Raw genomic sequence first — 27,808 nt, 5'->3', positions numbered from 1 at the left:
ACTACATCATACTTACTAAAAGCAAGAAAAACAACATGCGTGCAGAAATGAAGCAACTCTTCAATGGCCAGAAGCAAAACAATGGCATTCACTCCTTCAGGCATTTTCACCTTTTTGAAATAACACTCCACAGAAATAAAGAATATGATGAACGTAGTTTAATTAAGAATTCTAGCCATAGTCACATTACATCTCAACATCAATTCAGTCTTCCCACTGCATAAAGTTCTATATCCATACTTCTTAGAACAAGGAAGGGAAAATATCTTGCAGTCTTCAATGCTTACATAATTTCTAAGATGCAAAATATTAGTGAAAACAGTAGTATTCTTTTGGCATACTCTGAAGGTAGTGCTTACTGCTTTTAGCAAGAGAAGGGATTATAAATAAAAGTATTTGAATATTACAGAAGGGAAAAACTGTATCCAAAGTGTTTCACAGAATTAATGCTTTCAAACAGTACTTCAGCCCAGGAGAAGCACAACAAATCCCCAAAGGTTTCATTTTGCCCTGAAAGGCATTTGAAGCAGGAGTGTAACTCAACATATAGGGCAGTTAACTACACACATGTGGAAATCCACCTTTTAAAACCCAGTAACATTTATAGTGTTTGATTCCCTTGTACACAGGCACACACTTTGCTAGCTTCTCTTTCCCTTTCTAGAACTTAATGGGACTGTGCAATACTGGAGCAGTAGTCTAAAATATCCTGTATAGTGAACTCCATAGTAATTCCTGATCCAGGATAGCAGCGAGCTATCAGCCCTTCAAAGTGCTTGTATTGTCGTATAAATTCATCTTGCATGGAATGCCACACAACCTGCCAAAGAGACAAAACTTTAGGAAAAAGTCAACTGGCACAATACACTACATTAATCAATTCTCAGTTCAGGTGTCATTTTACAGTCGAAGATTGCTAATAAAGTTCAATACATGGGGTTGCTGCATTAAAAAAAAAGATGGATGTTTTTACCCATTAAGATTGGTAATGTTGACATGACCTGTAATAAACATGCAAAGCACAAAATAGTAAAGAAGACAGGGAGGTTTTCCTAACAGAGGCACTGCTTTGTCTTTCAGGAAAACACCCTGAACCAGAAGAGTGCAACAATTCATGTTTCAGACTTTAAAAAGCTGTTTAAACAAGCTTAACTCAAGTCTACTTATCATTTACTCCAGTGAGAAAGTTTATGGAATATAAGAAAAACATTAGATAATACAACTATCAGAAAATATATATAACTGAAAGTATTCTGCTATAGTGCACCAGCTAAATTTCACATCAGGTTACTCATTCATTTAAATCTAGTTCTCTCCATTTCCAGTATATTTTTCAGAGAAGACGTCACCCATTAATGATCAGCTAGGAAATAATAAAGGAAGTTTCCTTCTGAACTTTATCTCCACCACTCTGGTTCAAATGAATATTAAAGAAATAGAAACAGAGCGGGATTATAAAAAAACCAAAAAGCTGCACTCAAAATTTATGTTTTCAGAGTTATGCTGAAATTTTCACAGAATACATGTGCAAAAGCCGTAATAAAAAGCCTCCCTGTAACATTATAGGGTTTTTAAGACATAATTTAGTTTACCTGAAGTAAGTTTTCTTCTTCACAGAGATGTTTATCTACCTTCTTGTAGAGATTATCCAAGCCCTTCTTCACTTCTTTACCGGGATATTCCTTTATAACTTTACGAAGCTCTTGTTTATTAAAAGCCAGCTGATAGCTTACTTCCTCTTCTCGTATACCTTGTGCCACACGAGCTTCAACACCTTCAAAAAAATGCTAACAACAAGTAACAGCATTAGTCACTATCATAAATCTGAGCTAATTAATTTAATTTGACAAGGATATGTGTGGTTAAATCTTGATTCTGCTTCATGACTGTTGTGTTCTCCCAATTTTTGTTTTGTAATTGGGCATGAAGTACTGCTCAGCTATAAAAATTAAAACACAGACCAACAATATAGCACTCCAAGAACTAGCATAAAACTGAAACCAATCATTTCTAGAAGCAATCAAGCTTTTCTTTGCAACCTTGTAACTAATAACCAATCGGCCTTAAGAACCTCACTCCATGAGCTAATAGCCAGGGATCCAAATACTGGATCTTTTGGATAAACTCACTAAGCACCTGAGCATCTTTATTTAAACCGTAATTACACACGAGCATATTTGTTCACAATTGTCCTCCCTTCTCATTGCCATTGACCAGTTTTCTCAACATAGTAAATATAAAATATTTTAGTAGAGGGACGTATTTCTGTGAACATGCAGGTTCAGCCTCAACAGTGCATCAGGTCTGGCTAGGACAGAGTTAACTCTCTAATTAAATTTTCTCCACAGCAGCCTATAATGCTGTGTTTTGGATTTGTGGCTAAAACAGAGCTGATACCAACGTTTTGGTTATTGATGAACAGGTCAAACCTGATCAAATCATAGCACATAACATCATGCTCAGCTATAAAAATTAGGGTTGGTATTTGGCTTCACGGTGGCTGTTGCTCAGAAACTGCCCAGGCATCAGTCTGCTTGTGAGAGGTAGTCAATGACAGCTTTTGCATCACTTACTTTATTTTTTTTCCCGTCTCCCTCTCTTCCCTTCTCTGATTAAACTGTCTTTATCTCCACCCCCAAGTTTTTTCACTTTTGCTGTTCCTATTGTCTCCCCTGGAGAGGGGGGACTGAGCAGCAGTTAGTTACGTGGCAGCTTAGGTGCTGGTCAGAGTCAACCCGAAAGTGGGAAACAGCAATAAAGCATTTTAATTTTCAAAAAGAGATCTTAAATGTCTCAGAAAATGGATGCCTGAAATCCTGTTTATAGAAAAAGCCATGAACAGTGGGAGACATTCAAGAGGACAGAACTGAGTCTGAACCTAAATCACCACTCAGTTTAACATTTAGTTCAACTTCAGACATACAGAATTTTCCTATAACTTTTCTTCTTGTTTAACTGCTCAGAAACTACAGCAAATTTCTCTGCAGTTGAGATGACGAAGATTATCCCAAAACTCACGATTACTTTCCCCCTCACTTTCTTCTTCCTCAAAACCATTTGCTTAAGACACTGATGTTTAGTCAGTACTATTAATTGCCATGAAAAATTTGGTTATTTTCATCCAAGACTGTTACCCTCATGAGTACTCTTGCCAGACATGCTCCAGTCCAAAATAATAAAATAAGAGATTATGATAAATGCAGTGATAAAGAGATCAAATAATGCAAATTAAACATTCAAAAACTATTCTGTACCATTTAAATGAATGCTCAGATATACTCACATTTAATTTCTCAAGAGGCTGTCCAAGTGAGTAGATTACATAAGACTGAAGATGATCAGTGTATTTCTGTTTGGCTTCTTTTTTCTCAGCCTCCAGACAAGAAATTTTCAAGCGAGAAAGTGTTGCAAAAATATGATGAAAGTTCTCCATCATGACCACATCCCTGGGTGTCTTCTGGCTTTCATTAGCTACTTTCTCAACTGAAAGAAACAGGAAGCAAAATACTTAAAATAACAAAAGGACAACCAAATTCAGAAAAACATAACCAATAACCATAATGCTATCAAAAAAGGAATTTTGAATTTCATGTAACTGATTAACATTTGTATGAGTAGTTGTCAGAATTGCCACTAAATAAAATGCTACCTAAGAGCCTTCAAAAAAAGAAACAAATTCATACAGGCTCTAAGACCATGAAATTTATATGGCAAAAAAGTCACTTATAAAAAGGTACAAAATAGTGAGTATGTATGGTCTCATTTACAGATGTGAGGAACAAGTCACATTCTGGGGAGGCTTACAGGCATGCTTTCAGTACCCCTAATAAGTTTCATGTGATAGACCTTTTTAAGAAAAGTCACAGCAAAATCGATTCCCATCTTCACTAGGACAAAAATCTTCAATAAAATAGAGGGGTTTTTTTAAATGTACTTCTTAATCTCAGCTTTTGCTCATTAGCTTTATGGTCAAAATTACTGTCAGTCCCTAAATTTAACAATAAAAATGGATAATCCTGCACATAAATTTTTTATTTCCCCCTTCCCCTGACAAAAAAAAATTAAAAAAAAAAAAAACAAAAAACAAATAGGCAAAAAAAATTCTACCTATCCCTCCCTTACTGCACCTAAAAGTGGGCTGAAAGAGGATAGCTTCAACCAAGAGCAATTAAGTTTCTGTGCCTGTTCATCCATTAATCATTTTGCTGAGACTACCGGGATGCCCATCAAAGTGATCCAGGGCACCAGAGTATCAGTAATGACCACAGATTCATTCCAGTCAGAACACTGAACTACCAACTAGGAAAGATCTGCTACTGCCAGTTTTTGTTCTTCCTATATGACTTTTTACAGGGGGAAAAAAAGACAAGAAACCACTTCAAATTGAGCATGCCATGTTGCTGCCATCTCCTCTCCCTCTTCAAAGTCTTAACCACTTCCCTCTGACACAACTCAAAGTTACTTTACAGGTATGTACAAAGGGAAGTATCTAAAAAGTATACTACAATCAAAAGGATTACACTTGCTCACAGTAACAGAGACAACCAAAATTTCAGCACAGTCTTAAAAAAATCACCAGTTACTTGGGGCAAAATTATATGTAAACAGGTGGAAACAATTATTTTAGAAACTATGACAGCCTTGGAAGACCTACCACTGTCAAAGACAGCTCTAATAAGTTTTATGTAGGCTTTATCTAGATCTCCTCGTCGTTCTGCATTTTTGAAAATTGATTCAGCAAGGGCTGCAAACTCTTCAAATTCAGCAACAAATGGAAGGATCCCAACTTTACTCTTCTTTGAGATTTTTACTTCATCCATCTGCTTCATCTGATTACTCTTTAATTTAAAAGAAGAACAAGTGTTAGGCTCCAGATCATGTAAGAAGTATTAAAAGAAACAATGCAGACATACTGAAAAATTGACATGTATCCAAACACAGAAATAGTTCTTTCAATTAGTACATCTATTCAGCCTTTCACCCTTTTTACGCTTAAAAACTTGTTAAGTAAAATAATTGAACAGAAAAAGGAAAGATGGTCTTTTATTCTCCTTTATTTACTTAGTATTACCAAAAAAACACCCAATAAAAAAAACACCAAATTTATGCACCAGAAGCAATTAACAATTTTCATTTTATAATCTAACAAGGAACTCCACTTTTCTGGTTCAGCCAAGCTAACAATTCCTTTTGCTGCAGGAAGTTTCTTTAGTCTTCTATTGAAATTTTATTTCTGAGTGTAATAAAAAAATCTGTTTCAAAATATTTTAAGTATTAAACTGATCAAGAATGGTCAGTTTTATGATGTTTGCCTAGAGTCAAATTACATTTATGACAATAAAACAAAGTTTTGTTTTCAGTAAACCTGCCACATTCCATATAATGGTTGTAACCTTATTAGTAAAAGGAAGTTTCAGACAGTAGAGGCTGTCTCTGCTACTGCCAAAAGACTTCACACCCTCGTAAGTCCCCAAGGTTTGGTTTCGGCAAGTAAAAAGGCAGAGAGCTATATTTTACCTAATGGACTTTAGTAATCTCTGTCGGAGTACAAGTTTAAACAAACAACTAAAAATGTCAACTACCTCAGAACCGTGACTGAGTGGTCTTATTTGTTACAAATAGCTACTTATTGAAGAAAACTAGAACAGAGAGGAAAAAAGAAACACAACCACCTTTTATTCGAAGGCTTGGCCAGTAGAAAAGCAATAAGGTTACTAATTTTCACTTCAAATTTAAAGCAAGAATTTAAGTATACAGAAGTGTAAAATCAAACTGGGTAGGAGTGGGCTTCCTATAATATTACCATTAGCTTAATTAGAATAACTAAAGAACTTACAATGCACTTATCAAAGTTCCTTTTGACAGTCACCAAAACATTTCCAAGTGTTGTGCTGAGAAAGGACGCAGGGTCCACATTTTGTGCTGTCCATACATGATGACTCATCTTAACTAACATATAAAGGGAATTAAAGCTATCAATCTTGTCTCCCAGTGCTATAAGGTTATTCAGCTCAGGTTCAATACAACGAAATATTTTTGTCATCATTTGTCGGATCATGTCCTTCCTATTAAAAATGCATAAGAGGAAAATATTACTCTGACAGTTTACTAGGCTATTTTACATGGTTTTTGATATATTTATTTGATATAGTAGTCTTATTTGCATTCAACAAGTCTCATGATTTTCAGAAAGTCAATACCACACAGTAAAAATCAATAGTCACAGGTGTAAAATATTCCAAAAAGTATTTTCTCTGTGGAAGCTGCCACACACTCTCAGAACTTTGCTAAGCATATTTTCTATATTATAGTGCCTAATTTCAATTTGCAAACTATTAAGAGAATTAAACAACTATATACAGGAACACCCATCCTATATAAAACAAAATTCTTTTTACTGACACTCAGTGTCTAGGTAAAAATTAAAAGTTCACTGTTCATTTTCACTGAAAGGGAGTAGTTTCTGATTTTAGAGAAAAAAGTTTTATATGCCAGATAAACTCAAACATAGGCTTAAGAATCAATAATAAACAGCAGCACATACTCCGATGATACTGTTTGTGGAACACCAGAAGTGTACGAACGAGAGAAAGCTACTCCATCCATTTCCTCCACTTCGTTCTGTAAGAACAAGGAATGTATGTAACGATAAGGTTTGTCTCCAATTCTATATCTAAGCAGTTACTGTATCTGACAAAACCACTGTAGGTAGTAGCTCCATACCCCCACCACCCCCTGCCTCCAGAGTGGAAAACTGAGCGGTTTGCAAGGTTCTGGTAATTTTCCAGTCATGTTCCACTGAATACAATACTATCCACGATTACTCCCTACTGTCTTCCTACGATGCATGATGAAGTGTTTCTTGAGATCTTATGAGAAGACAAAGCCATAGCAAAGGAAACATGTCAGTCCTTCTTTCACAGATTTTGTATTGATCAGCCAAAATTAAAGATCCTGCCAGTTCCTGAAGAAAAAGAAATTACTTATCACCTGGATCACATAATTGCCGATAAATCCCAAAGTCCTCTTTTAAACAGGTCTCTTTTGAGGCCTGGTCAATACTTTCTACTTCAGTGACAGAGAATATAAGTCCTACCGTTGTTCCAGACGTGCTCTGATGTTGCTGCAGTTTGAAAAATTTACTAATGAAGTCCTGTTCCGCCAGACACAGAGGCTCTAGTTCACTTAATACTTGCTCAAAAATCTAAAGAAAGTCAAAATATTTTATCAACACACCAAATACTACGGACAGTTAGCAATACTAACTTTAATTGTTTGTTGCATAGACCTTCTATCTTCACTAAGCTTTACTACTAGGCTTACTACAACTTAACAGAAATGGAAACAGCTTGTACTTAGATCTTTAAAAGCAATAGCTGCATCTTCAACACAGTCCTTTCTTATCCATGTAATACTGTGAAGAAAAGAACAATCTATGTTTTTCCATAACTAGAAGTTTTCTAGTCACAGCCTGAGGAAGCACTTTTGTGCTATACTGGAAACATTCGCATTTTCATAGTAAGTCATGGGGTCTGCCACCATCTTTTCTGCCTGGGTTGCTGAGTGGAGGAAGACAAAATCTTCAGGGAAGAAAAACAGGTCAACTGCGTATGTAGAAGTTAACTGCTGTGTAGAAAAAGTAGAAAAAGTTTCCACATAGCTGCTACAGAAACAAACAAGTAGGTTTTGTACTGAAGTATGCAACACAATTTTTAGATTTAAACTAAAATGAAACAGTATTTTGGCAATAATTAATTACAATAATTTAATTCTATAAATACAAAATAAGGAAATTCTAAGTCAGATGTTAGACATACGTCTATTAGAAATTCCTCTGCAAGTACTTAAAGATTAAGACATGCAATAATTTACATAAATTGAAGCAATCTAAGCACATAGGAAATCCATGCTGATGAAAATTCCCATAGGAAACAAACCCCCAACAACCTAGTAGGTCAGCTCAATTGCTTACAACTCCATGTATACTGTCACATTCACATATCCCCAATGGGTGTGAGATACAAGTGAGAAATTGAAGATAATAGCACAATAATTGTATAAACCTGTTTTAACAAGTTAGTTTTTTAATTCTAGACAAGTTGCTGCTACCGGTTTGTAGTAACTTCACAGTTAATATTGTTTCAGGCATTTATTTCCTCCCAGAAAAAGATTGAGCAATGATTTGAAGAGGTCAGAAGAAAAACATTCATCTCCATCAAGTAATTCAATAGAGAACAAGAAAATTATTTTTATCTCTGACTGATAACTGCTCGTTTTCCTTCCACAGCACCGAGGAGTTAATTCCGCAAGAAATGGTGAGCACTGTCACTTTTAAAAAAAAAAAGTCAACAGATGCTGAGGACAGCAGGTTTTAAAACAGGATAAGGACACCCCAATAATAACTTAGTGCTATTGGTTAAAATTTAAAATTGATGGTAACTAATGTGAAACCAGTATAAAAAAAATTTTAGGGTCACTCTCAAGTCCTGGCTAAAATTCTTATCTTCCCTGTCTTTCACTTTTGCTTACATACTGGCAAAATGTCCTAGAACACTGAATGAATTGAGAAAAATAAAATCAGTTGAGAATCCATCAGTTCCATTCCTATTTGCTTAAAAACTCGTATTTGGCTTAAACTTAACAGACCATTTTTTATCCTTGATATTCTTTAAAGATCATACACAGCATATAAAGGAACTAAACAGAATCGTATAATCTGATGACAATACTGTGATCTACGTATTTCTTAGGAACTGCCTTTATTAGATGTATGGTACACACAAATTTTGAAATTGACATGTTTTAAGATTTAAAAAGTACAGATTTTTGAACTATACAAGAAGGATATGTAAGATACTTCTAATACAAAACTAAGCAGGAATTCTATGTGATATTTTGGCTTTACCTTATCAAATTTTGTTCTGTCAGCCACATCCAGGTCAGAGGCAGACATGTTTCCCATGTCTAACAGTGAGGATGACTGAGACCTACGGTTTCCTGAACTCTGAACAGAGAGTTTATTTAGACTAGAAGTAGACCCGGTCAATTTCCCAGAACTTCCATGAAGACCTGTGAAATAAAGACACTATGAAGGAGGAAAGTGAAGGAAGAATAAAGTACTCAAGAATAGGTTTGTTACAGAACATAGGAGATCAAGAGCTGCTAGTAGTCCTATATTAAATGAAACAACTTTTGTCTAAGCTATAATGCTTTTGCTGTAAACGTTATTATTTTCTCAATGTAAGGTAACTGAGATTCTTCAGCAATTTTCAAAGAACAATAAAACTATTTAAACTCTCGTAAAGTATGGAAAAAAGGTATAAAAGGAACAAAACTCTAAAATACAGTAACATGGGGATTGAAGATTGGAAAGCTAAGACCAGTTATGATCTTTGTGAATGTATTTTGGGCAAAGGTTGCCAGAAGCAGAAGAACTGAACCACAGGAGGGAAAAATATTAAAAAGTTTTATATACACAGACACTTTTTCATCTTGAACTTGATCTTTCTGCTGTTAACATCCTTTTATCTACACAGTTTGTTCCAGCTGTTTTGCTGGATCTACAATCCCATAGTAACTCTGCTGCTAATGCTCTCCCCTCCTTTTGATCCTAATTAACATTCAATCATTTCTTCATGATACTGCTGGGCCTTCTCCTGGAAGCATGTATTTTCTTTTTTATTTCTTTTTCCCCCAATTTTTTCAGAAATGTTGGACCAGGACAGAGAAAGCTAATAACAAAAAAAGACGAAAAAATTATCAATATTAGATCTCCAAGTAAACTTGTCATATCTAAGCCACAAAGAAACTTAAAAGCAATCCTGCAAGCTTCATTTAACTGCTGCGTTGGTATCTAGTCTAGGGACACAAGACAAAGTCTATAGATCTAATCTAAATTGTCACTTCAACCTACTGGTAGAGTGGAAAACTATGACAAGCTCTCAGGCACAAACGTATTTTGCTATCAACCAGTAGCATGGGAAAACCAAAAGATACTGCCTTTATGTGCAAACCTTCTCAAATTCTATGTTGGGACTTACAGCTGTGCTTTCTTTTTGCCTTGCAAGCCTGGTGATTCTGCTAATGTTTATTTCATTCTGAACAGAGTGCTTCAGTGTTAGGTAGATTCTCCCTGATGCAGCACTACATCGTAACATTGACACACATGCATTGACAATACCAACTAATGCAACTAGTTATACTCACTCTCAGTTTCCTGTTTGACAGCACTTTCTTTTCGAGGCAGTGTAGCTGGGATGGATTAGGTTGCAAGCATCAAAGACAAAGACAAGTTAAAATGCAGTTTGCACAAACCATGCACAAGATGCAAGTTAAGCTCTAACTGGAAAGAAACATGCGGAGAACTATAAGCAGCAAGTAACTACATTGCAAACACATTTAGTTGGAGAGGTACTATGCTAGAAATTCAGTATCTAAACTACACGGAAAATAGAGTAAGTTTCCAGGTATTAAAATTTGCTTTTTCTTATATAGTATGTTTGAAAAACATTTTTGATAACACACTCTGAGTTCTCCCAGATTGAGAAGTCCATTAAATTATTTGTCAGACTCAGTTTCCAAGATAAATCATATCAATAATAGACTTGAAGAAATTAAAATGTACTTATGGAATTTTTTTACTGAGTCGGAGATATCGTCCATCTTTTCAATTTAAAACACGTACCATTACTGCAGAGTAATTCATATTGACAGTAAGCTGGCTAACCTTTTCATAGTTGTTGCAAATCAGGGTGTTTACATAGAGAATACATCTTTTGCATTCATGCTGCACAAAAACAGATGACTGCAAATTTGGAGAGGATAAAAATAATAAACGTACAGTAAAAAAATTTATGAAGAGGTTTTTATATTTTTCCTGTTTGTTTTCAGAACTGAAGTTTCCTCAAGTGGACTTCAACATAAAATTTAAAGTAAATGGGCATTTGTAGAAAATATAGAAACCCTAGAGTAAAAGGCATTTGCATACATACACTAAAAGCAGTATGTGGTATTAAAAAGATCTTGATGAGGATGGATGCTACAAGCCCCCCAAAATGGAGCAGGCAAGCAGAACCTACTGTAATAGAATGAGTAGATACTTCTAAATGCCACAAACATGTCTTAAATACCAGATGTTCTCAAGTAGGCAACACTACTGATAATTGTAACATCAAATTCAAATTTAATTCCAGTCTGGTTTTTAGATCTTGGGGATTTTGGCAGATTTTGAATAAAAAAAGGTTTAGGTATGATATATTTGGCATATGCAACTGTCATGCATTGGTCCCAGTTCTTCATCATCCCCAATTTCTAAACACATGGGACCTATTACAGAATGTGATGAACTACACAGATCAGGCCGTGGACAATCAAGGGAGCCTTAGTGGCTTTTGGCAAGCTACATCATATAAACATATGACAGTAGTAGCACTCTTTCCAACACTGACTTTATGGTATTTAAGTATCAAAGTCTTGGCTTCATCAGAAAAGAAAAAAAAAAGAAAAAAGTCTACTTAAGACGAGTGTGAATGCTCATGACCCAGGCTGGGTTTTTTTGCCATAAAAATGCAGACAAAGAACCTTGCGCTAGCACAGAATGCCAGAGTTCTCCCAGCATCCCCTCTGCATTTGACGCATTCAAACAGCAGTGCTACTCCCAAAGCACAAAAAAAAAGGCAAGAACACACACCAACACAGCTTGGAAACACGTCATCTTTCGTATCTGAGTACAACTGGAGCATTATGCACCTACACTACTCCTTAAAAAAGTTTAGAAGTGAGGTATTTTGAAGTAGTACAATCACTACAATGAACACAGAAGCCTTCAAAATTGCACACCCTTACAAGGCGTTACAAGATAAATAAATTTGCACAAATACATGACAGAAGTCTTCTCAAAGTGCAGCTTTTACTCTGGTGAATTGAAGGACCTCTTTCTCCAAAATGCCTGATTGCTGATATGCTGGTAACATTTACACAAGTTAGGGAACGGCCACGAAAACTGTCTCTTCACAAATACAAATCACAAAACAAGTGTCAAGACAAAGTGCTTAGAATGTTTCAGAAGTCAATTTGTATTAGGCTAAAGGGGTTTTTTTCTTGCAGTAAGATTGCTTTTTAAGATTTATGATTTTAAATGTTCTGACAATGACATCTTACGGTGCCTCTTGCTTTCCATGTCCAACAGCTTGCCAAAACTTATCTTTCCAGTTTTCCCTCTCTCAAACAAGCCTTACCACCTTCCTGCTTTCTTCCTTTCATTACATTTTTCTGGTTTTTACCGTCAAACTTCAAAGCCAAAAGAGGCTGACAGAACTTACTACTTACTGCACATAATTTTGGAATTCAGAATTTGCAAACTGGTGAACCGTGGCAAATATAAATATTTTTAAAAGCTTTGAAACACAGACAATACATAAATATGCCTATACCACTGTTGCTTTTTAAGTATCCAGGTTATTGTGTTTAAGCTTCACTTCCATATTCATGCTAGACTAATCCTAGCAGGAATACATACTCCCTTAAATATAAATACCTACACATTAACAAATTATGATTTCTAGTCTCCGGCTACATAGGTAAATCCCCCTGAAAAAACACATTAAAATACATAAGTTTTATTAGGCAGAATCAGCATTAAAACCACTTCTTACAATCCACCCAAGATTTATCAAAAGCAGAAATAACAGCAGAAGGAACACAAAAGAACGCTGCCCAAACTTCTGTTAACTACAAGAGCTGATTGTTCAAATTTGTTCAGGTAATAAAGTGGGATAGTTCAAGTAATAAAAAGTGAGTGTAGATTTGAACACTGAGAGAAATATTGTATTTTATACTTTTATTTTGACCAATTTTACAAGATTTCAGTTGTGCTACTTTGGCCTTGTGGAAGTCAGAAGTTTTACCAATCATATTTTTCATCCAACTTCTTCCATTTTGCCAAAAGTAAAGAATTTTACACCATTACAAAATTAGCCCTAGGTGTCGTAGTGAGTGTTTTATATGCAAATAATAAGATTTCAAAGCAAGATATGTGCCTTCTGGAAACTTACCAAACTTTTTTCCTTCTCTGGTTGTGCCTGTCATCTTGATCTTGGCAACTTCAAAGAAATCTTTTATTTCCCTTTCATAAAGTCGTGATAAATAATCCATGTAATTCTTAAAAGAAAAATGTATATTTAGTTAACAGGTATTCATGCCGATTTTCTTCTATTATAGGTAAACAATTCTTAAAAACCTGTGAGTTTTCAAGTCCTACTAAATAACAAACTGGTTTGAACTACATAAGTCTATATATTTATGCAGCATGCACAAAATTATAGTAGTGATATTTAAGCAGCTTATATTCATTTTCATAGTGAGTTCACTGAGCATTAATCAGAAACTTCTACTTCCTCTCCACAAGGAAAAATATGTAATGTAGTACAAGTAAATAGGATTACTAGTGGTAGAGCATCACAGAATTCAATTCACGGGTAGAATGGTAAGAATTCAGCACCATTCTCTAAAATCTCTTTTATCAGACTCTTACTGTGCCCCCAAAAGCACGCATATATATGCAATTCTCACATTTTTTTATTAGAAGATCACAAAGATGTCAACCATTCACTATCTGGCTTACACTGAAGGCAAATGAATAACTATTTCAAAGTCATTTTCAAAGTCTAACTTAAATCTTTCAATTTAAGAATGACAGTACCTTAAATGAAAAAGAAAAAGACTTGTTTTGGAAGGACTAACTCTTCCTTTACTTCTACCTGAACATTTTGTATATTTTTGTAGTATTTTTTTTACTGCAGGTTAGTTTTAAACAAGGTAGTTAAAAGTTACCTACATACAAGGGAAAAATGTTTCTATTTAATCTACTGTACAAGAGACCTCTGAAGTTTTTGACACTCCCAAGTGAAATGAAGGTCTCTTGAAATAGAGATGTTACACAGGCAATAAGCACACCAATTTGGAATTAGCTTAATTATTTTTCTTACTAGGCTGTACAACGACAAACTTGTTTTACATAAATATTAAGACAAGTATCTTATGATACTTCAGAATAGGATGTTTGAGAAAAAAAACAAACAGAGCAGGATACCACAAACACTAAAAAATGAAGTTTCCTATTCTAAAAAGGAATTAAAAAAAAGAGGAGCAGTGAGTTATATTTAATAGATAGCAATATTAGAATGACATGTACATACAGGCAATTCTTTTGACTCTCAAGCCCAATCTATTATGTCTATTCTCTAGCATCATTTGAGCACTTCACATACCTTTGTTAGCCCTTCATATTTTCCATAATCTGTGTTCTTGAGCCACTCCATCAGTTTAGCATATCGAAGTAAATCTCTGTGAAATGGATGATGATTGGGTAATGTCAATTCAGCAGAGTGCTGGGCAAGAGTGGAACTCTGATCGTGACCCTTGACAAGAAAAAGTATTAAAGTAAATCCGGAAGCACTACACAGATGTACTAGAAGTTTCCTGAAAAACTTAATATGAAGACAGTATCTCCTTCAGACAAACAGGAAAGCCTCAAAATACCTTGCATAGAAGCAAGGTCTAGAGATGCAGACTGAAAAGGACACCAAACATAATACACACACCAAGATATTACAGCCATGGCAGGTAGTACATCCTAATAAGCTTGTTCATTTTAAGGCTCTTTGCCTTCAGGGTGAGTTGCTTTGCCACTTTTTGGACAAGAATGCAATGTACACCTGAATGAAAATTTAATGACCAGCATTCAATTGTTCCTGAAAAATTTTAAGAGATTATCACTTTATTCCTCTAAACTAAAAAAATAGCTGCTTCTGTTTAAAGATGTTTTTCTCATATACAAATTTCAAGTTCCCAGTAAACAGGTGTTAATGATGAGCATTACACCTCTCCTCTGAAAGCCTGCTCCAATTCAACATACTTTAGTTCATTTTGGCCAAGCTTTCCTTGATCAAATCTTAAAGACATCAGTGCACACACATTCTCTCTCTCTCCACACAAACAAACACACACAACCACTGTCAGTGAACATTTACTAAACAGTTTACAACGTGCAGCATAAACCAATCCATTTAACACAAGCTATTAACTTCATGCTCCTCCTCTAAGCAAAGATCCCATCATATTGCTAGAACATATGATTTAGCTTTTTTAAGCTTTCACTTGCTTACTGAGCAACTCAAGCTTCCCGAGCAATTCAGGAAGAGCAAGCAAGGCAACACCTCTGTGCAGCCACACAGCAGAACACACAACCACTATCCCTAGGTTAAAAGAATGGAGGGCAAGACTTAATTTCCAAATGGCTTTAATATTTTCTGTAAAGTCTTTTTTTACTGGGCTTGCAGTAAATACAGCAACAGAACTTACATTAAGTATAGTTTGTGCCATGGCAGCACACAAAGATTGTACTAATTGGTCTCCAATTCCTGCATCACATGCAGGTGGTTTATGCAGGTCAGTCAATGTCAGTCCCTGAGAGCATTCCTGATAGTTCCATCTTGGATATGACAAGTTAGCAGAATAAGCCATACCATTTAAAATGCCTTTGCATGTTTCTAAGTTGGAACAGAAGCCAGTCTGGATCAAAACTAAAGCAACTCTGTCTTACCCTTTTTCTGTTCTACCAGGTACTAATCAGTTCAAGCCTTTGGTTAGAGAAAGCTCTTCCACAATACATTCACAGACTTGTTTTAAAAAAAATTCTATTATTTAATTTGTAAAATACTAACTTTTACTAAGTAATGTGACATGAACACTGCCAGCTTGTGGATAAAGCTGAACTACTAGATACAATCATAGACCGGTTTGAGTTGGAAGGGACCTTAAATACCATTTAGTTCCAGCTCCCCTATGATGGGCAGGGACACCTTCACTAGACCAGGCTACCCTTGAACAACTGGACTTTAACACTTCCAGCGATGGGGCACCCACAAGTTCTTTGGCAACCTGTTTCAGGACTTTTTTGTATCTAACATGAGCGTGAACTTACTTTGACCCCTGTCCTTTTAACTACATAAACTGACTCACAAATAGACCCAAAGAAACAAGTCCTGGCCAACTTCACTAATTTATTCTCATAGAAAATGGCGAAGGATAACACTATAAATCTCACTTATAAAAACAATCATGTAGTCTGACTTCAACAAAAAGCTAACACAGTGTAATTATTGGAACATATAATTTGGAATTGGAATCCAGCCAGCATTAGCAACACAGCTGCTGTTGTGATTACTGAGGTCATTCTTGATACTGTGGGCATGCTTCTGGGCATACATATAGTAAATATTTTCAACAAATGTTTGATATGCTTCTATGAAGAAGAAATTAGAGAAACTCACTTACCCCTGGTTTGTTACATTCCTACAGCATGCATTTTTAATGTTCAAGTCCATTATGGTTTACTGTAATTTACCTGGTGGCTTTCACAGCTTTCATCAACTACATCAGTCCAAATGCTTGTTCATATTACTGCTAAGAAATACTCAGCTATCTAAATTTTTATTGCTTCTTTCATGCAAACATTTTATTCATGTCCCTTTATTGCACACAACTTTTCTGGTTAGTAGTTGCTTTCTTCATAAAGCTAGATGACAAATTCCCTGACAGGGTAAATTTCTCTCTCCAGGCCAACTTTTCCACAGGACTCATCATTCTGGTTACAGTAAATTATGTCCTGTTCAAGCCTTCTCTAAAACCTTATGGAGCTTCTTGATGTACCTTTCCCACCTAATTAACAGGCTTTCTCTCATTATGCATAAAGTAAATCATTACCAAATGAAACCCCAAATTTGCTATTCAACTATTTCACAGTTTCAAAGCTTCAACCTACTTCATATCTCAAAGGCAAAAAGCCCAGAGTTGCCTTTGAGTGCTGAACTTGGTTGTTAAAAAATCTTTAAAGTAACAGACACACAGCTTAATCAATTATTAGTATTACACAATAAACACAAAGACATTAACTGTTAGTAAACAGTCTTTAACACTGCAGCAAATGGCAATCCGAAGTTGCATTTCTGTTTAAAATTTTTAATATTTATTCTCTTTTCAATGTAAAGGAGGTAAAGGACTTTAGTACCTTACAAGAGGAGTTTGAATCAAGCATTGAGTTATTTTGCTTTTCAAAAAATAAAGAGCAATTTCATACTTTCAAGGAAATATATTTAGGCCCAAATGTAAACATAACTATGTTTTTCCATCTAATGATTTCCAAATCAGAATGTCTTGCTAATATTAACAGCCGCCTAGACACCATCATGTTTTCTTTTGTCTTTTTAATTTCGAATTCTTTACCTTTATCTTAGTTTTTTCTGAAGTGCTTTAAAGTATTTTTTTAAGAAATATTCTAAACAAATAATGCAACTCTTCAGATATTAAAGGTAAAGTATTGGAGCTGGGAGTTTTCAACATCATCAGACTAAGAAATTGCTATATTCCTCAAAGTAACAAAACAAGCCCATTTTAGTAATAGAACACAAACATTGCTGTACCTCCAACACTTGAACGTGTATCTCAAAATGAAGTACAAAACCTTTGTTTTTCCTCTTTTACAACAATGAAAAAGCTTTGCAGAGTCTCATCTCTTGCAGTTAATGAACTCTTCCTGCTTAAACTTAACAGCAAAGTCGTTAAGTTTTATCTGTTGATTAATACCTCACAGCTAACAGCAAGGCAAAACTTTTCAAGGGCAAGTTTGTATGAAAAACAATGTGAGGCCACTACTAGTATCAGAATTTTAAAAATGTAAACTGCCCGTTGGTAATAGCATTCCCAATATACCTTAAGAGAGCACTGAACTGTGTCTTAAGAATAAGAATTTCATCTAATACACATAATATTACACAGTAATAATAATCGCTTACCATTTTTAAAAAAATAAAATCCTCAGAAAAGAACATCAGAAGGACATTCTGCTAAACAGCCACTTCCATACACAAGTCCAATATTCAAATTTGTGGATGCATTTACACAGGACTTACACAACATAGCTTCTACTTGGTCATTTAAGGGCTGGGACACATAGTCTATACTCAGGTTTTCAAAATATGAAAAGTGACAGAGGAAAAATACCTTCTTAAGAAAAGAAGCTAAAGGCAAAAAAAATTAATATGCTGCGGAGCTGGAATTCTTCTGCGAAGTGAAGAAAATGTAGGAAGCAGTTATCTCTGCCATAAAAAGCCAGGCTCTAAATGCCATTTTCCATACAATTATCCAGTGTTACTCTATTCCATTTTCTGCACACAGTCTAATACATTAAATTTAGAACTGTTCAACTTCTATTGTGCTAGTATGTATAAAACCAGAATTACTGCTTTTTATTTACAAATATTGCAATTTCACACAATAGCAGTTTCTGTACTGTTGTATACATATTGCTACTGAAAATATTTTTCCTCCATGCATCTCCATCTGTCTCTCAGCAATCTCTGGGGATCAGATCAGAGGAATGTTAGCTCATAAACAGATAAATAAAGCTTAAGGGCTGACAAAAATAACAGAAGTGAAAAGGGATGCAAGTCTGATGCTCTGTAATCAGTAAGGACACGTTTCTTTTTGCAAAGTCAAAAATGCAGCTGCTAGTTAGATAATTCAAGCTCAGGAAAAAAAATTAGTTAGAAAATCTTGTACCAAACTCAATGTACTCACTGGAACTGAATGATAGGAGGACCTGTTATAGAGCTGAAGGAGGGTCTGAGTAAACTAATTGAAGATAAAAAACACATTAATTAAAAAACTGAAGCTAAAAAAACCACCCAGACTTTAAGAAACAAGTGTCAGGACAGTGTTTTGTGAACAATTTAAGTTAAGGAACAAAACCAGGGTTCAGACATTTTATTTTGTATGTTTGGTTTTGTTTTGGGGGTTTTTTTTATAGTCCTTGAATTTCAGACAGCAAGACCTTCCATGTTTTCAGCCTCTAACATCCTTAAAAAAAGGTCAGTGCTTCTTCTCCTCAATAATCAAGCTCTACAATTAAAATAAATCCTTATATATCACAAAATGCATTTAATTCAGATAGCAACCCCATTAAAAAGAGATGTTTGGGGGTTTTCTCAAATGTAAGACACTTCTGTAGGCAATTATAGTTTGGTATGCTTAGCAACATCTCTGCCTGAAGAGCTTCTAGCATTTACTGATTACAGCACAGAACATGTACAATTTTAGATAGACTGTTTTTCTTCTCCAGGAAAGTTTGTGACCCAAAATTTCATATTCAATAGTAAGAAATAATACCTGCTGAACAAATACGCTGTTCAAATGACTGGCGAGTCTCCGTGCAAACTGCTCACGCAAGTCACTAAACCGCTGCTGCTGCTGCTTCACTGCATGAAGCATATCATGTCCTACAAACAAAAAGGACTTTAGACTGTGCAAAATATAAAGTAATATATTCTATATGGGAGCCAAGAAGACCAGAGGTCACAATTCCTTCAGTCAACAGAACAAAACTTGCTACTAATTGGAAAGGCACTACCATAATAAATTTTGTTTGTCAGATGGTAGTCTAACAAAAACATTACCTGGACGAAGAGCTACATTCATACACTGAAGAAGGGCATCTGCTGCATTAGTGCAGGCCTCAATGCCTCGAGAAGATGTCAGATCTCCCTCCTGAAGGGCCTTTATATGGCCCTTAGCCAGATCCATGTGATTCTACAAAATAATGGATAGTATTGTCCATAAGCTGGAAAAAAGTTGGTTTGCTATGCTAGTGAACCAAGAAGAATAAATACAATTTCATCATCATAACTACTGAAATTAGTGCAACAATGAAACAAAAAAATAAGCTCATTATTTAAAGGAACCTCATACTAAAGACGGTAGCAACCCGAAAGAATTTTATACCTTAAGAGAACAACCATAATAAACATAATAAAAATGCTTACCACTAAGAACTCTATCTCTGACAGTAGTTTAACATTATTTGTGTTGCTGAGATGAATTAGGTGGTTGCTTTCTGAAATTTGATCCATCTGCTCTTTTACACTCTGAAGCATTTCTTCATAACTGCTCAGCTTTAGCTCGATTTGGTCAACTTCCTTTAGAGCTTCATCCAACAACTTCATCAAGATATTCACCTGTTTCTCTGAGGCCATAATGGACTGAATATTTGCCTGTACAGAAAATAAAGCCACGTTTTAGAAGACATGTTTATATCTCAAAAGCATTCTGATATCTCCTTCTCCCTCTATTACTGTAAAATAGTTTCCAAAACTCTTGATGAAATCAACAAAGTAAGATAAGCCATAGTGTTACTGAACACAGAAGTTCCTTAATCTATGACACTTCCTTATTTCAAAAAGATAAGATATAAACCCAAAACTTTGTTCAAGTTCTTAGAGCTGAAGTATTGATCTGCAGAAAAACAAAAAGCCCAACAGTAATCCCTACTATACCAGAACATTTTTACTTCCAAAAAAACCAGTGTAGGTGATAAGGTCAGATTTTCTGTTGCAAGATCAGCTGTCTCCATGACAGCAGCCATTTTCCAAATATACAAGAAACACACAACTTGATAATTTGAGCAGGCTGTTGATGGTTCCCTTACATGTGTACCCCCTGCATCTCCTAAGTTTTCCAAATGACCTCTAGAATGTTGGGTTGTCTAAGAAACATTTACATTTAAATATGTGACAGATCACATTAACTACCTTTTCAAAGAATGCTATGTGGTCAGTATCAAAGAGAGCAGTTGAACATGCTGGCACACTGTACCTTAGAAGGAATGCTTACCCCATCTAGCACTTGTAGCTCTCTTGACAACTTCTCTGCAAAGGCTTCAGCATTAGAAATAGCATATTCACACCCTTCCATCATTATTTCAATATCCTGTTCCTCTCTTGCATTTAACTCCTGGTATTCATCCACAGCTTCTTCATCACCTCCTGCTACACTTTGATTCTCTCCACTTGGAACAGATTCTTAGGCGGAGAAGGAAAATAAAACACCTTATCAAGTCCAGAAAGTCACAAGCATTTCAAGAGTACTTAAGTATGTTTAATTATCTGTAAGTAAATTACTCCATTAAACAACTCTCCCAACAAGCACCTGCTGCCTATGAACACTTTTTTCAAGTCTCAGTCTTCCACAAGCTTCATTACGATTTCCAGAACTGATTCCGAACAGCAATGTTTTCCAAATTGCAACATAAGCAAAATATAAATATCCACCTTCCTTTATTGCAAAGAACAAATCTAGTCTCAGTTTATTCACCTCTTACACTGGTAATCAGGATCAGAATATATTACAGTATTACACTGATTTGTTAGTGGAAAATCAGTGCAAGTTAGATTCTCTCTTTTGGTAGACAGAGCATAAGGGAAACATACAGATGTTGATTAAGATGTATATCACTCAATAAATATGTTATCTTGATGCTCAAGATGAGTTTCACAGCAGGAAAATCAGTACTGAGGTAAGTGCAAATCAAACAAACAATGCTTTTATTAACTATGATTTCTCACAGCAGTGCTCAATTAATTTAACAAGCCACTCAAAAGGCTGACAAATGAATATTAACACAGTCCAGACAGAAAGTGTTCAGGACATTTGAAACATCTCTCTTATCTCTAGAAACTTGATAAGCTAACCAAAGCACTAAAAAAACAAACAAACAAAAAGAATATTATTTAAGAAAATTGCTTACAAGGCAAAATAAAGGAAAAAGGTGTTACGCACCTTCCGCAACTTTAGGAAGTTCTGAAGAATTAAAAGGTATGGAAAAGCAGAGGAAAGGAAGCAGAGAATGTTAGCTAGACAAAGCACGAACAGTGTGTACACTTTCAAGTGGCACTAAGTTTGAATGTTTTATTATTGCACAAACTTCAAATGTTAGATGTTGGTTTAAAACAAATTCTGGTCAACACCAAAACACAGTAACGTCATCCTTCCTGTTTCACATTTCTAAGTCAAATTTTTCTGCACACACCAGTCTAGTATTTAATACCAGTAGTTTCACCACTTCTGACAGACTCCACGTGATATACTCTTACTTACTAGGCTTTACTATAAAATACAACTATGGAAAGATAACGTGACCATAAAAATACCAACTACAGGATAAGCAAACAAGATGCAAAGCCCTCCTCGCAACCAATCAGTCACATAAATTGTAATAGGGTCCAGCAGAACTTAGCACATGCCTCACAGCTAATGAACTAGAAATCTCAGATAAAACCTCACTAATTTCTAGAATGCTACAGATGCTCACTTTTTAAAGCATTTTTCTAATTCACAGGGAAATGAAAATGAGAACAAAAGCAGATTTGTTACACATTTAGACCTAGCAGATCTTGGAGGTAGATTTTATTTTGTTCAAGAAACAGAATGTCTTAGAAATACAGAAAGTTTATCAATATTTAGAACTTTGTTAATGAAGTATTTTGCCTTGGTTCTCAGTTTTCCAACAGAAAATCTGTTATATAGTCATCTTGCTTATCTGAAGACTTAGAAAATATAAAGTTAAGAAGAAATAAGAATAAGAAAACCCATCAGGATTAAGATTTTTTTTGTTAGTATATCTGTTTTACATCATTAATTACTAAACTTTATACTTCAAATATAGTTGTAGAAATTTACCTTCCAACAGCTGTGAACTAACATTAATAAAGTCAATTTTCTTTCTAAGGTATCTCTGATTGAGTTTCCAGATACACGAAATGAAGGTGTTCTTTTCCACTGTGCTGCTTGCAACCCATTTGTACACTTTGTCAAAATGCAAATCAAATTCAGGACTCTCCTGCAAAAGATGAGATGTGTTACAGGCTCCGCAGTCAAATGATTCTCTAAGTAGCAGAGATTGTCCACGCATTTAATTATTGAGATGACAGGATAAAAATGAAATTACACAGATGCCAGCCTTAAGGTCATACAGCAATTTTAGGGCCCTCATGCACCTTAATAAAGGTGCTAAAATAGTGATAGTGAAAAAGCAGAATCCAGGCTACGACAGAAGCATTTTGTCAAGCCAAGTAAGATGAAAATAACACAATACAGAGATGTGTAAGATTTTCAACAAACATTTGACAGTGCTGTCTGCCCTGAAACACCATCCTCAGAACAACTAATGCCTTCTAAATATAAAAATGGTAACTGGAGTTAACTGGACTGACACCATATAAAGCACAATTCAAGGATACTTAAGAGGATAGGCAAGAAGAAAAAAAAAAATATGAGCACCTTACACATTTTAGAGGTATGACAGTATTCAATAGGACTGAACAGGATAGAAAAAAATGGCATCTTAATAGCAAAAAACAATTATAGACGTATTTTCAAATAGATTTACTGCTTGACAAGAACATTATTTTGAAAACAACTGAATAAAGTACTATACTTTCCACAATCACTTATGAACTCAGTATGGACTGTAACTAGTAAAAGCCTGTTTAAAATATCAAATTACAAGCATTTTACATGGTCCTTTTGATGAAAAATGTTATTGCCTCAATTACATGTTAAATTCTTACTTACATATAGTTTGTAAAATCTGCTACTGCTGCTACTTATTATATAGTCACTACTATCTGTAGAAGCAGGCAGCACAAGAAACCACACGATGGGAAATTTTATTTTCTGTATACTACAATAAAAGCAGTTCTTTTTTTTGTAGCTTATATTGATAAATACAAGTACCATGTATTTCTAAAGAAACAGTATTCTTTTGTAAAATTTGACTTGTCTCACAACTAGCACAGGAAATGCCTGCATCAAAACAGTTGCATAGGTCCATGTTTGGAAAGCAAAACACACAATGTACCTATCAACTTTAATTCTACCATTTTTTAATGCAGGAGTTTGGCATTCCACATTTGGTTTTTAAATGAAAATTTCAAAATCTGTCATTACAGTGGTATACACATCACAGCATATTTATGAAAACTGTTGCCAAATTCTGTTTTGCAATAAAAAGCCCTGAAAGACAGTAAAATTTTAACCTGATGGAAGCAATACTCCAACATGGTATTTAGGAACATCTAAAATCTAGCCAACCATTACTGGAATAACAAACCTATACTTGGCGAGGGGGAAATCAAAGATTTTTCAACTTTGAAGTTTTCTGTGCTATTCTTCCAAATAACCAGTTACCAGAACATAAAACCAAACATCATGGGATGAAGGCTTTTCCCCTCCTGCTTGTAAATCTTAGTTTATGACAACAAATGAATTTAAGTGGTCAAAAATAGGTTGCTCCTGTTGTTCTGTGGAAAAGTCCACCATATCAGGACTGTGTGCTTCCAGCTCACCCTCAAGCTTATTTACTGCTCATTAAGAACATTTTAAGTGTCCCAGTAAAAAAAAAACATTACATGTGGCAGAACACTTTTGACATTTTGACAAACTTATGACTATCATTAGCAGAACAGTCATAAATTTTCCTACTGGAAATTAAGCTTGGGAGAAAAAATTTATGTAAGACTTGAAACAGATGTTCTCTACAGTCACTGAGAGATCACTACAACTAACAGGGCAGATATTGAGACTACTGCTATTCCAGCATATCTAGACTACTCTTACTCAATTTACCAGGGTTGTATTCTTGCAAAGGCTAAAAGAAAATGCAGGTACAGGCGGCACAGGAATGTATCATCTTAATTAACCTGTTATCAGTCTAATTTCTAAAGCAGCCTATATCAAAGAAATTAAGTCTAATTTGGAACCAAGAGGATGTTATGAGCAGAGGACTAAACAAAAAAGTGACACATACTTTAACAGCATCTTTGGCATCAACAACAGCAAGGTCTCGAAGTGCCCATGCAATCTGCCTTTTGTAAAAATCTCCCTTGTCAGATTTTTTCACTTTTACCACGTTTACTTGGACTGGTCGTTCCGTTGTCACTATTAAATGAAGTAAGAGAGTAATTTCAAAACACACATGCTACTTTCACATCTGTTTCTGCTGTACTTCAACTTCTGAAACAAATTATCTGTGGGGGAGATTTCATAGTATTTATTTGAGGGAAAGAGACCCTTTGAAACATTTTCATCCACAATAACCATAGCTCAGTTTAAGTCTCAGTCAAACAGGTATACATCTCTATACAGCTTGTGAGGTAATGAACCCAATTTACAGCTATTTCTTTGATACAGCACATCTTGGACCATGACCATTTAACTGACAAGCACAGACACAAATGGAGAGTATAGTCAGAATAAGAACATTTTCAGGCATTTTTTAGTCAAAAAAATATTCTAGCAAGCTAATTTATTGACAGATCAACCCAAAGCACCTAATTTTTTTGAAGAGATAAAATGTAATAAACATACACTTAAAGGAACATTAGAACTCAATTCAGTTGCTGTGCCTTTCCTTGGACTCTAACCAATATTCTTTAAAGCATTTTATTTAGGCTTATCAGGCCAGATCATTACTAAACCCTGTTTTAAGCACTACATTAAGCCTGCTTCAAAAGCCCACCAGACCCAAAAGAATAATTTTGATTCTTTCATTACAAATTACAATGAGATCTGTAAATAAAAGTAGTGGACTTTGTTTCTTTTTTTAGTAGAAGCAATAATGAAAGTACAAGCTATAGCTAATTTTCTCCGTTAGGAATGGAAAGCACCTGTTTTATACAGGTCAAGAAAAAGGATTGTACATAAAGCTAAAACAAATGCAACCAAATAAAAAACAAAGGTGAAGACAAGAAATACAGTGTGGTATTCCTATGTACCTGTGGCACACAAAAAGCAGTTCCTCTTCTTTTTGCCTGCTTTGCACACGTTCACAATGCTCAATAAACGTTCATCATTGGGAGTGAAAATATCCCTCTGTAAAGCATGCTTGATAGCAGTCATTTTCTCTCAGCTGAAAGATTTTAGGAAGTAAAAATAAACTCAAGCACATTTAACAGACACACACAAAAAAAAGAACCAGTCATGTACCTACAGCAACTACAGAATCTTAAAACTCAATTTTACAAGTAACTTAATGAATCATAATCTAGACAGGAATGACTTGGGTAGAAAACCACACCACTTTATGAAAAAATCCAAAAGAGGCTTACTCTCTTATTTCAATTAGACAACTGTAATTTATTAACACTGGGATGATCCTTCAGCTTAATTTAATGGAGTACAAAAAGCTTCTTTGTAGTAAAGGGAAATATTACGCATTAACATAAAAAAAGTTGAAACTGGAATCACAACAAAAGGACCATCCAATGCTCAAGCTTGTAGAATTCAATCACATAAGAAAGCACAAAAAAAACCAAACAAAACCAAAAACTCCACCAAGTTCCAGAAAATTAAGGAATTAGCAATATTCACTTGATTCAGAAAAGTTCCTCACACTACATAAAGATTCTATCTAGACTGAACAGAGAAACACATTAGACATCACATTTCAGTGTTTTTATTTAAATACAGAAGCTTCAATATTAACTAAGCCTTAAAATTCTACAATGCATTAAAAGCATGATTAATACACATGACACGCTATACTGCTTGATGTCAAGACAATATATGGAGATAAATTTCAGATCGGCTTGTTCTCTTGAAGATGCCTGAGTTGCTTTCTCTGATACGGGAAAGACAAAATCTTGGGCACTACAGTAATTTTAAAGATTAGTAACTCAAGAACTTGGGAAAACAAGGGCCACCATGCCAAAGTGGAAGCAGTATTGTCAAGTGCACAGAGCTCAGGGCACACTGTTTATAAGATGGTAGTGTACCACTCCATAGCTGCTAATAACTTTCCTTCTCTTCATCCAATGCTGGGCCCACCTTTTGTTTCCCAAATTGTACCAGGCTGACATTCCTGTTACTCTTCAATAGATGCATAAGATGAACACACAAAATACCGAAATTTCAGATTCAGATGCCTCTTTCCTTCCTCATTTAGGATTTTTATTTTCTGCTCTAAGTCACAATCAAACTGCTACAAATTGCTAACTCTCCCATTTCAGTGCTAACACAAGTTGTCCAGGTTAGGCAGAATACCCCTTTCCCATAAAGCATAACATGATAAATCCAAGATCCAAGACCAGCTCTCACGTACAGTTCAACTTCTATTACAAACTCAGTCCCTTTAGTCACAGCCATCAAAACCTTCACAGTATGCCAGGACCAAGCACAAAATTAAGCTTTTCACACTTGAATCCTACTGTCTCCAAGGAACATAGAATTTAGCCTAAGGAGCTGGAAATAAAGCTCCTTCCTCAGGAAAAAAAGCTTCAAGAAAGCAGAGACCACACCAGACTTAGATAAATCCCTTTAGACACTGCTGCGTTTTTCCCTGTAATGTTCCAGGCAAAGGCTACGTGAAATCTGTCAGAGACATCACATCACAGACGCGGCCTGCCCAGGAAAGACACGCCAGATGTGGCACAGCAATGTGATAAGGCTGCTCAGCACTGCTTGGCCTCTCTCAGGATGCAAACAGGAAAACACGCTACCCCTGCATCCTACCGGGTTAGAACGTGACACAAGAGCGCAGCCCAACCACAACACCCCCAGCAATCAATCAAAAGATCAATCAGAACAGGAAAACTCAGAAGTGCTACCTACAGCAGCGGCGGCCTCCCGAGGGCCCGTCCGACACCGCCTCACCGCCTCCCACCTGCGAGTCCCGCACAAGCCGCCCCCGACCCGCTCCTGCCACCGCCCCGCCCCAAGCTCGGCGGCACGGCCACGGCCGAGCCGGCCCGAGGAGCACCGCGGCAGCCCCCCCACCCGGACGGGGGAAGGGGCGGAGGGTGCCGGGACCGCCTCGCTCTCACCGCGGCGCCGGGACAGGGCCGGGAAGCGCTGGAAGCGAAGCGCCGGGAACGGGAGCGCCGGGCGGGGACGCGGCTCCTCCCGCCGCTGCTTCCGCCCA

General features: G+C 35.8%; 1 protein-coding gene across 10 annotated transcripts; it reads right to left on the bottom strand.

Moving 5' to 3' along the window:
- Window positions 1-143: 143 nt before the first annotated feature.
- On the bottom strand, window positions 144-27,808 carry EXOC1 (exocyst complex component 1). Of its 10 annotated transcripts, none has more exons than XM_048303836.1 (21): window positions 27,711-27,808; window positions 25,665-25,798; window positions 24,698-24,828; window positions 22,570-22,729; window positions 21,670-21,690; window positions 20,725-20,912; window positions 19,878-20,105; window positions 19,512-19,644; window positions 19,225-19,334; window positions 18,637-18,690; window positions 14,268-14,417; window positions 13,053-13,158; window positions 10,207-10,251; window positions 8,906-9,069; window positions 7,097-7,204; window positions 6,545-6,621; window positions 5,837-6,065; window positions 4,655-4,838; window positions 3,284-3,483; window positions 1,593-1,787; window positions 144-820 (listed from the first exon to the last, which is right to left on the bottom strand). In XM_048303836.1, exons 2-21 carry the CDS (start codon window positions 25,786-25,788, stop codon window positions 668-670), a joined length of 2,760 nt encoding a protein of 919 aa, XP_048159793.1. In that variant the 5' UTR covers window positions 25,789-25,798; window positions 27,711-27,808; the 3' UTR covers window positions 144-667. The 10 variants fall into 10 exon arrangements, with proteins under 10 accessions (XP_048159793.1, XP_048159796.1, XP_048159794.1 ...); XM_048303839.1 differs by having other exon boundaries at window positions 27,705-27,784; XM_048303837.1 differs by lacking the exon at window positions 27,711-27,808 and adding an exon at window positions 27,499-27,600.

This window comes from Corvus hawaiiensis, chromosome 5, assembly GCF_020740725.1.
Source record: "Corvus hawaiiensis isolate bCorHaw1 chromosome 5, bCorHaw1.pri.cur, whole genome shotgun sequence".
Classification (NCBI taxonomy): domain Eukaryota; kingdom Metazoa; phylum Chordata; class Aves; order Passeriformes; family Corvidae; genus Corvus; species Corvus hawaiiensis.
This window is presented reverse-complemented; position numbering and strand designations above follow the sequence as displayed.

Bases quoted from the DNA above. Each gene is read 5' to 3' on its own strand.
- EXOC1 (XM_048303836.1), bottom strand. From the start codon at position 25,788: ATGACTGCTATCAAGCATGCTTTACAGAGGGATATTTTCACTCCCAAT. The intron at 20,913-21,669 runs GTGCGTAACACC...TCTCCGCCTAAG, and splicing joins ACTTCCTAAAGTTGCGGAAG to AATCTGTTCCAAGTGGAGAG. The intron at 14,418-18,636 runs GTGAGTACATTG...TTTCTTGTCAAG, and splicing joins CCTCCTATCATTCAGTTCCA to GGTCACGATCAGAGTTCCAC.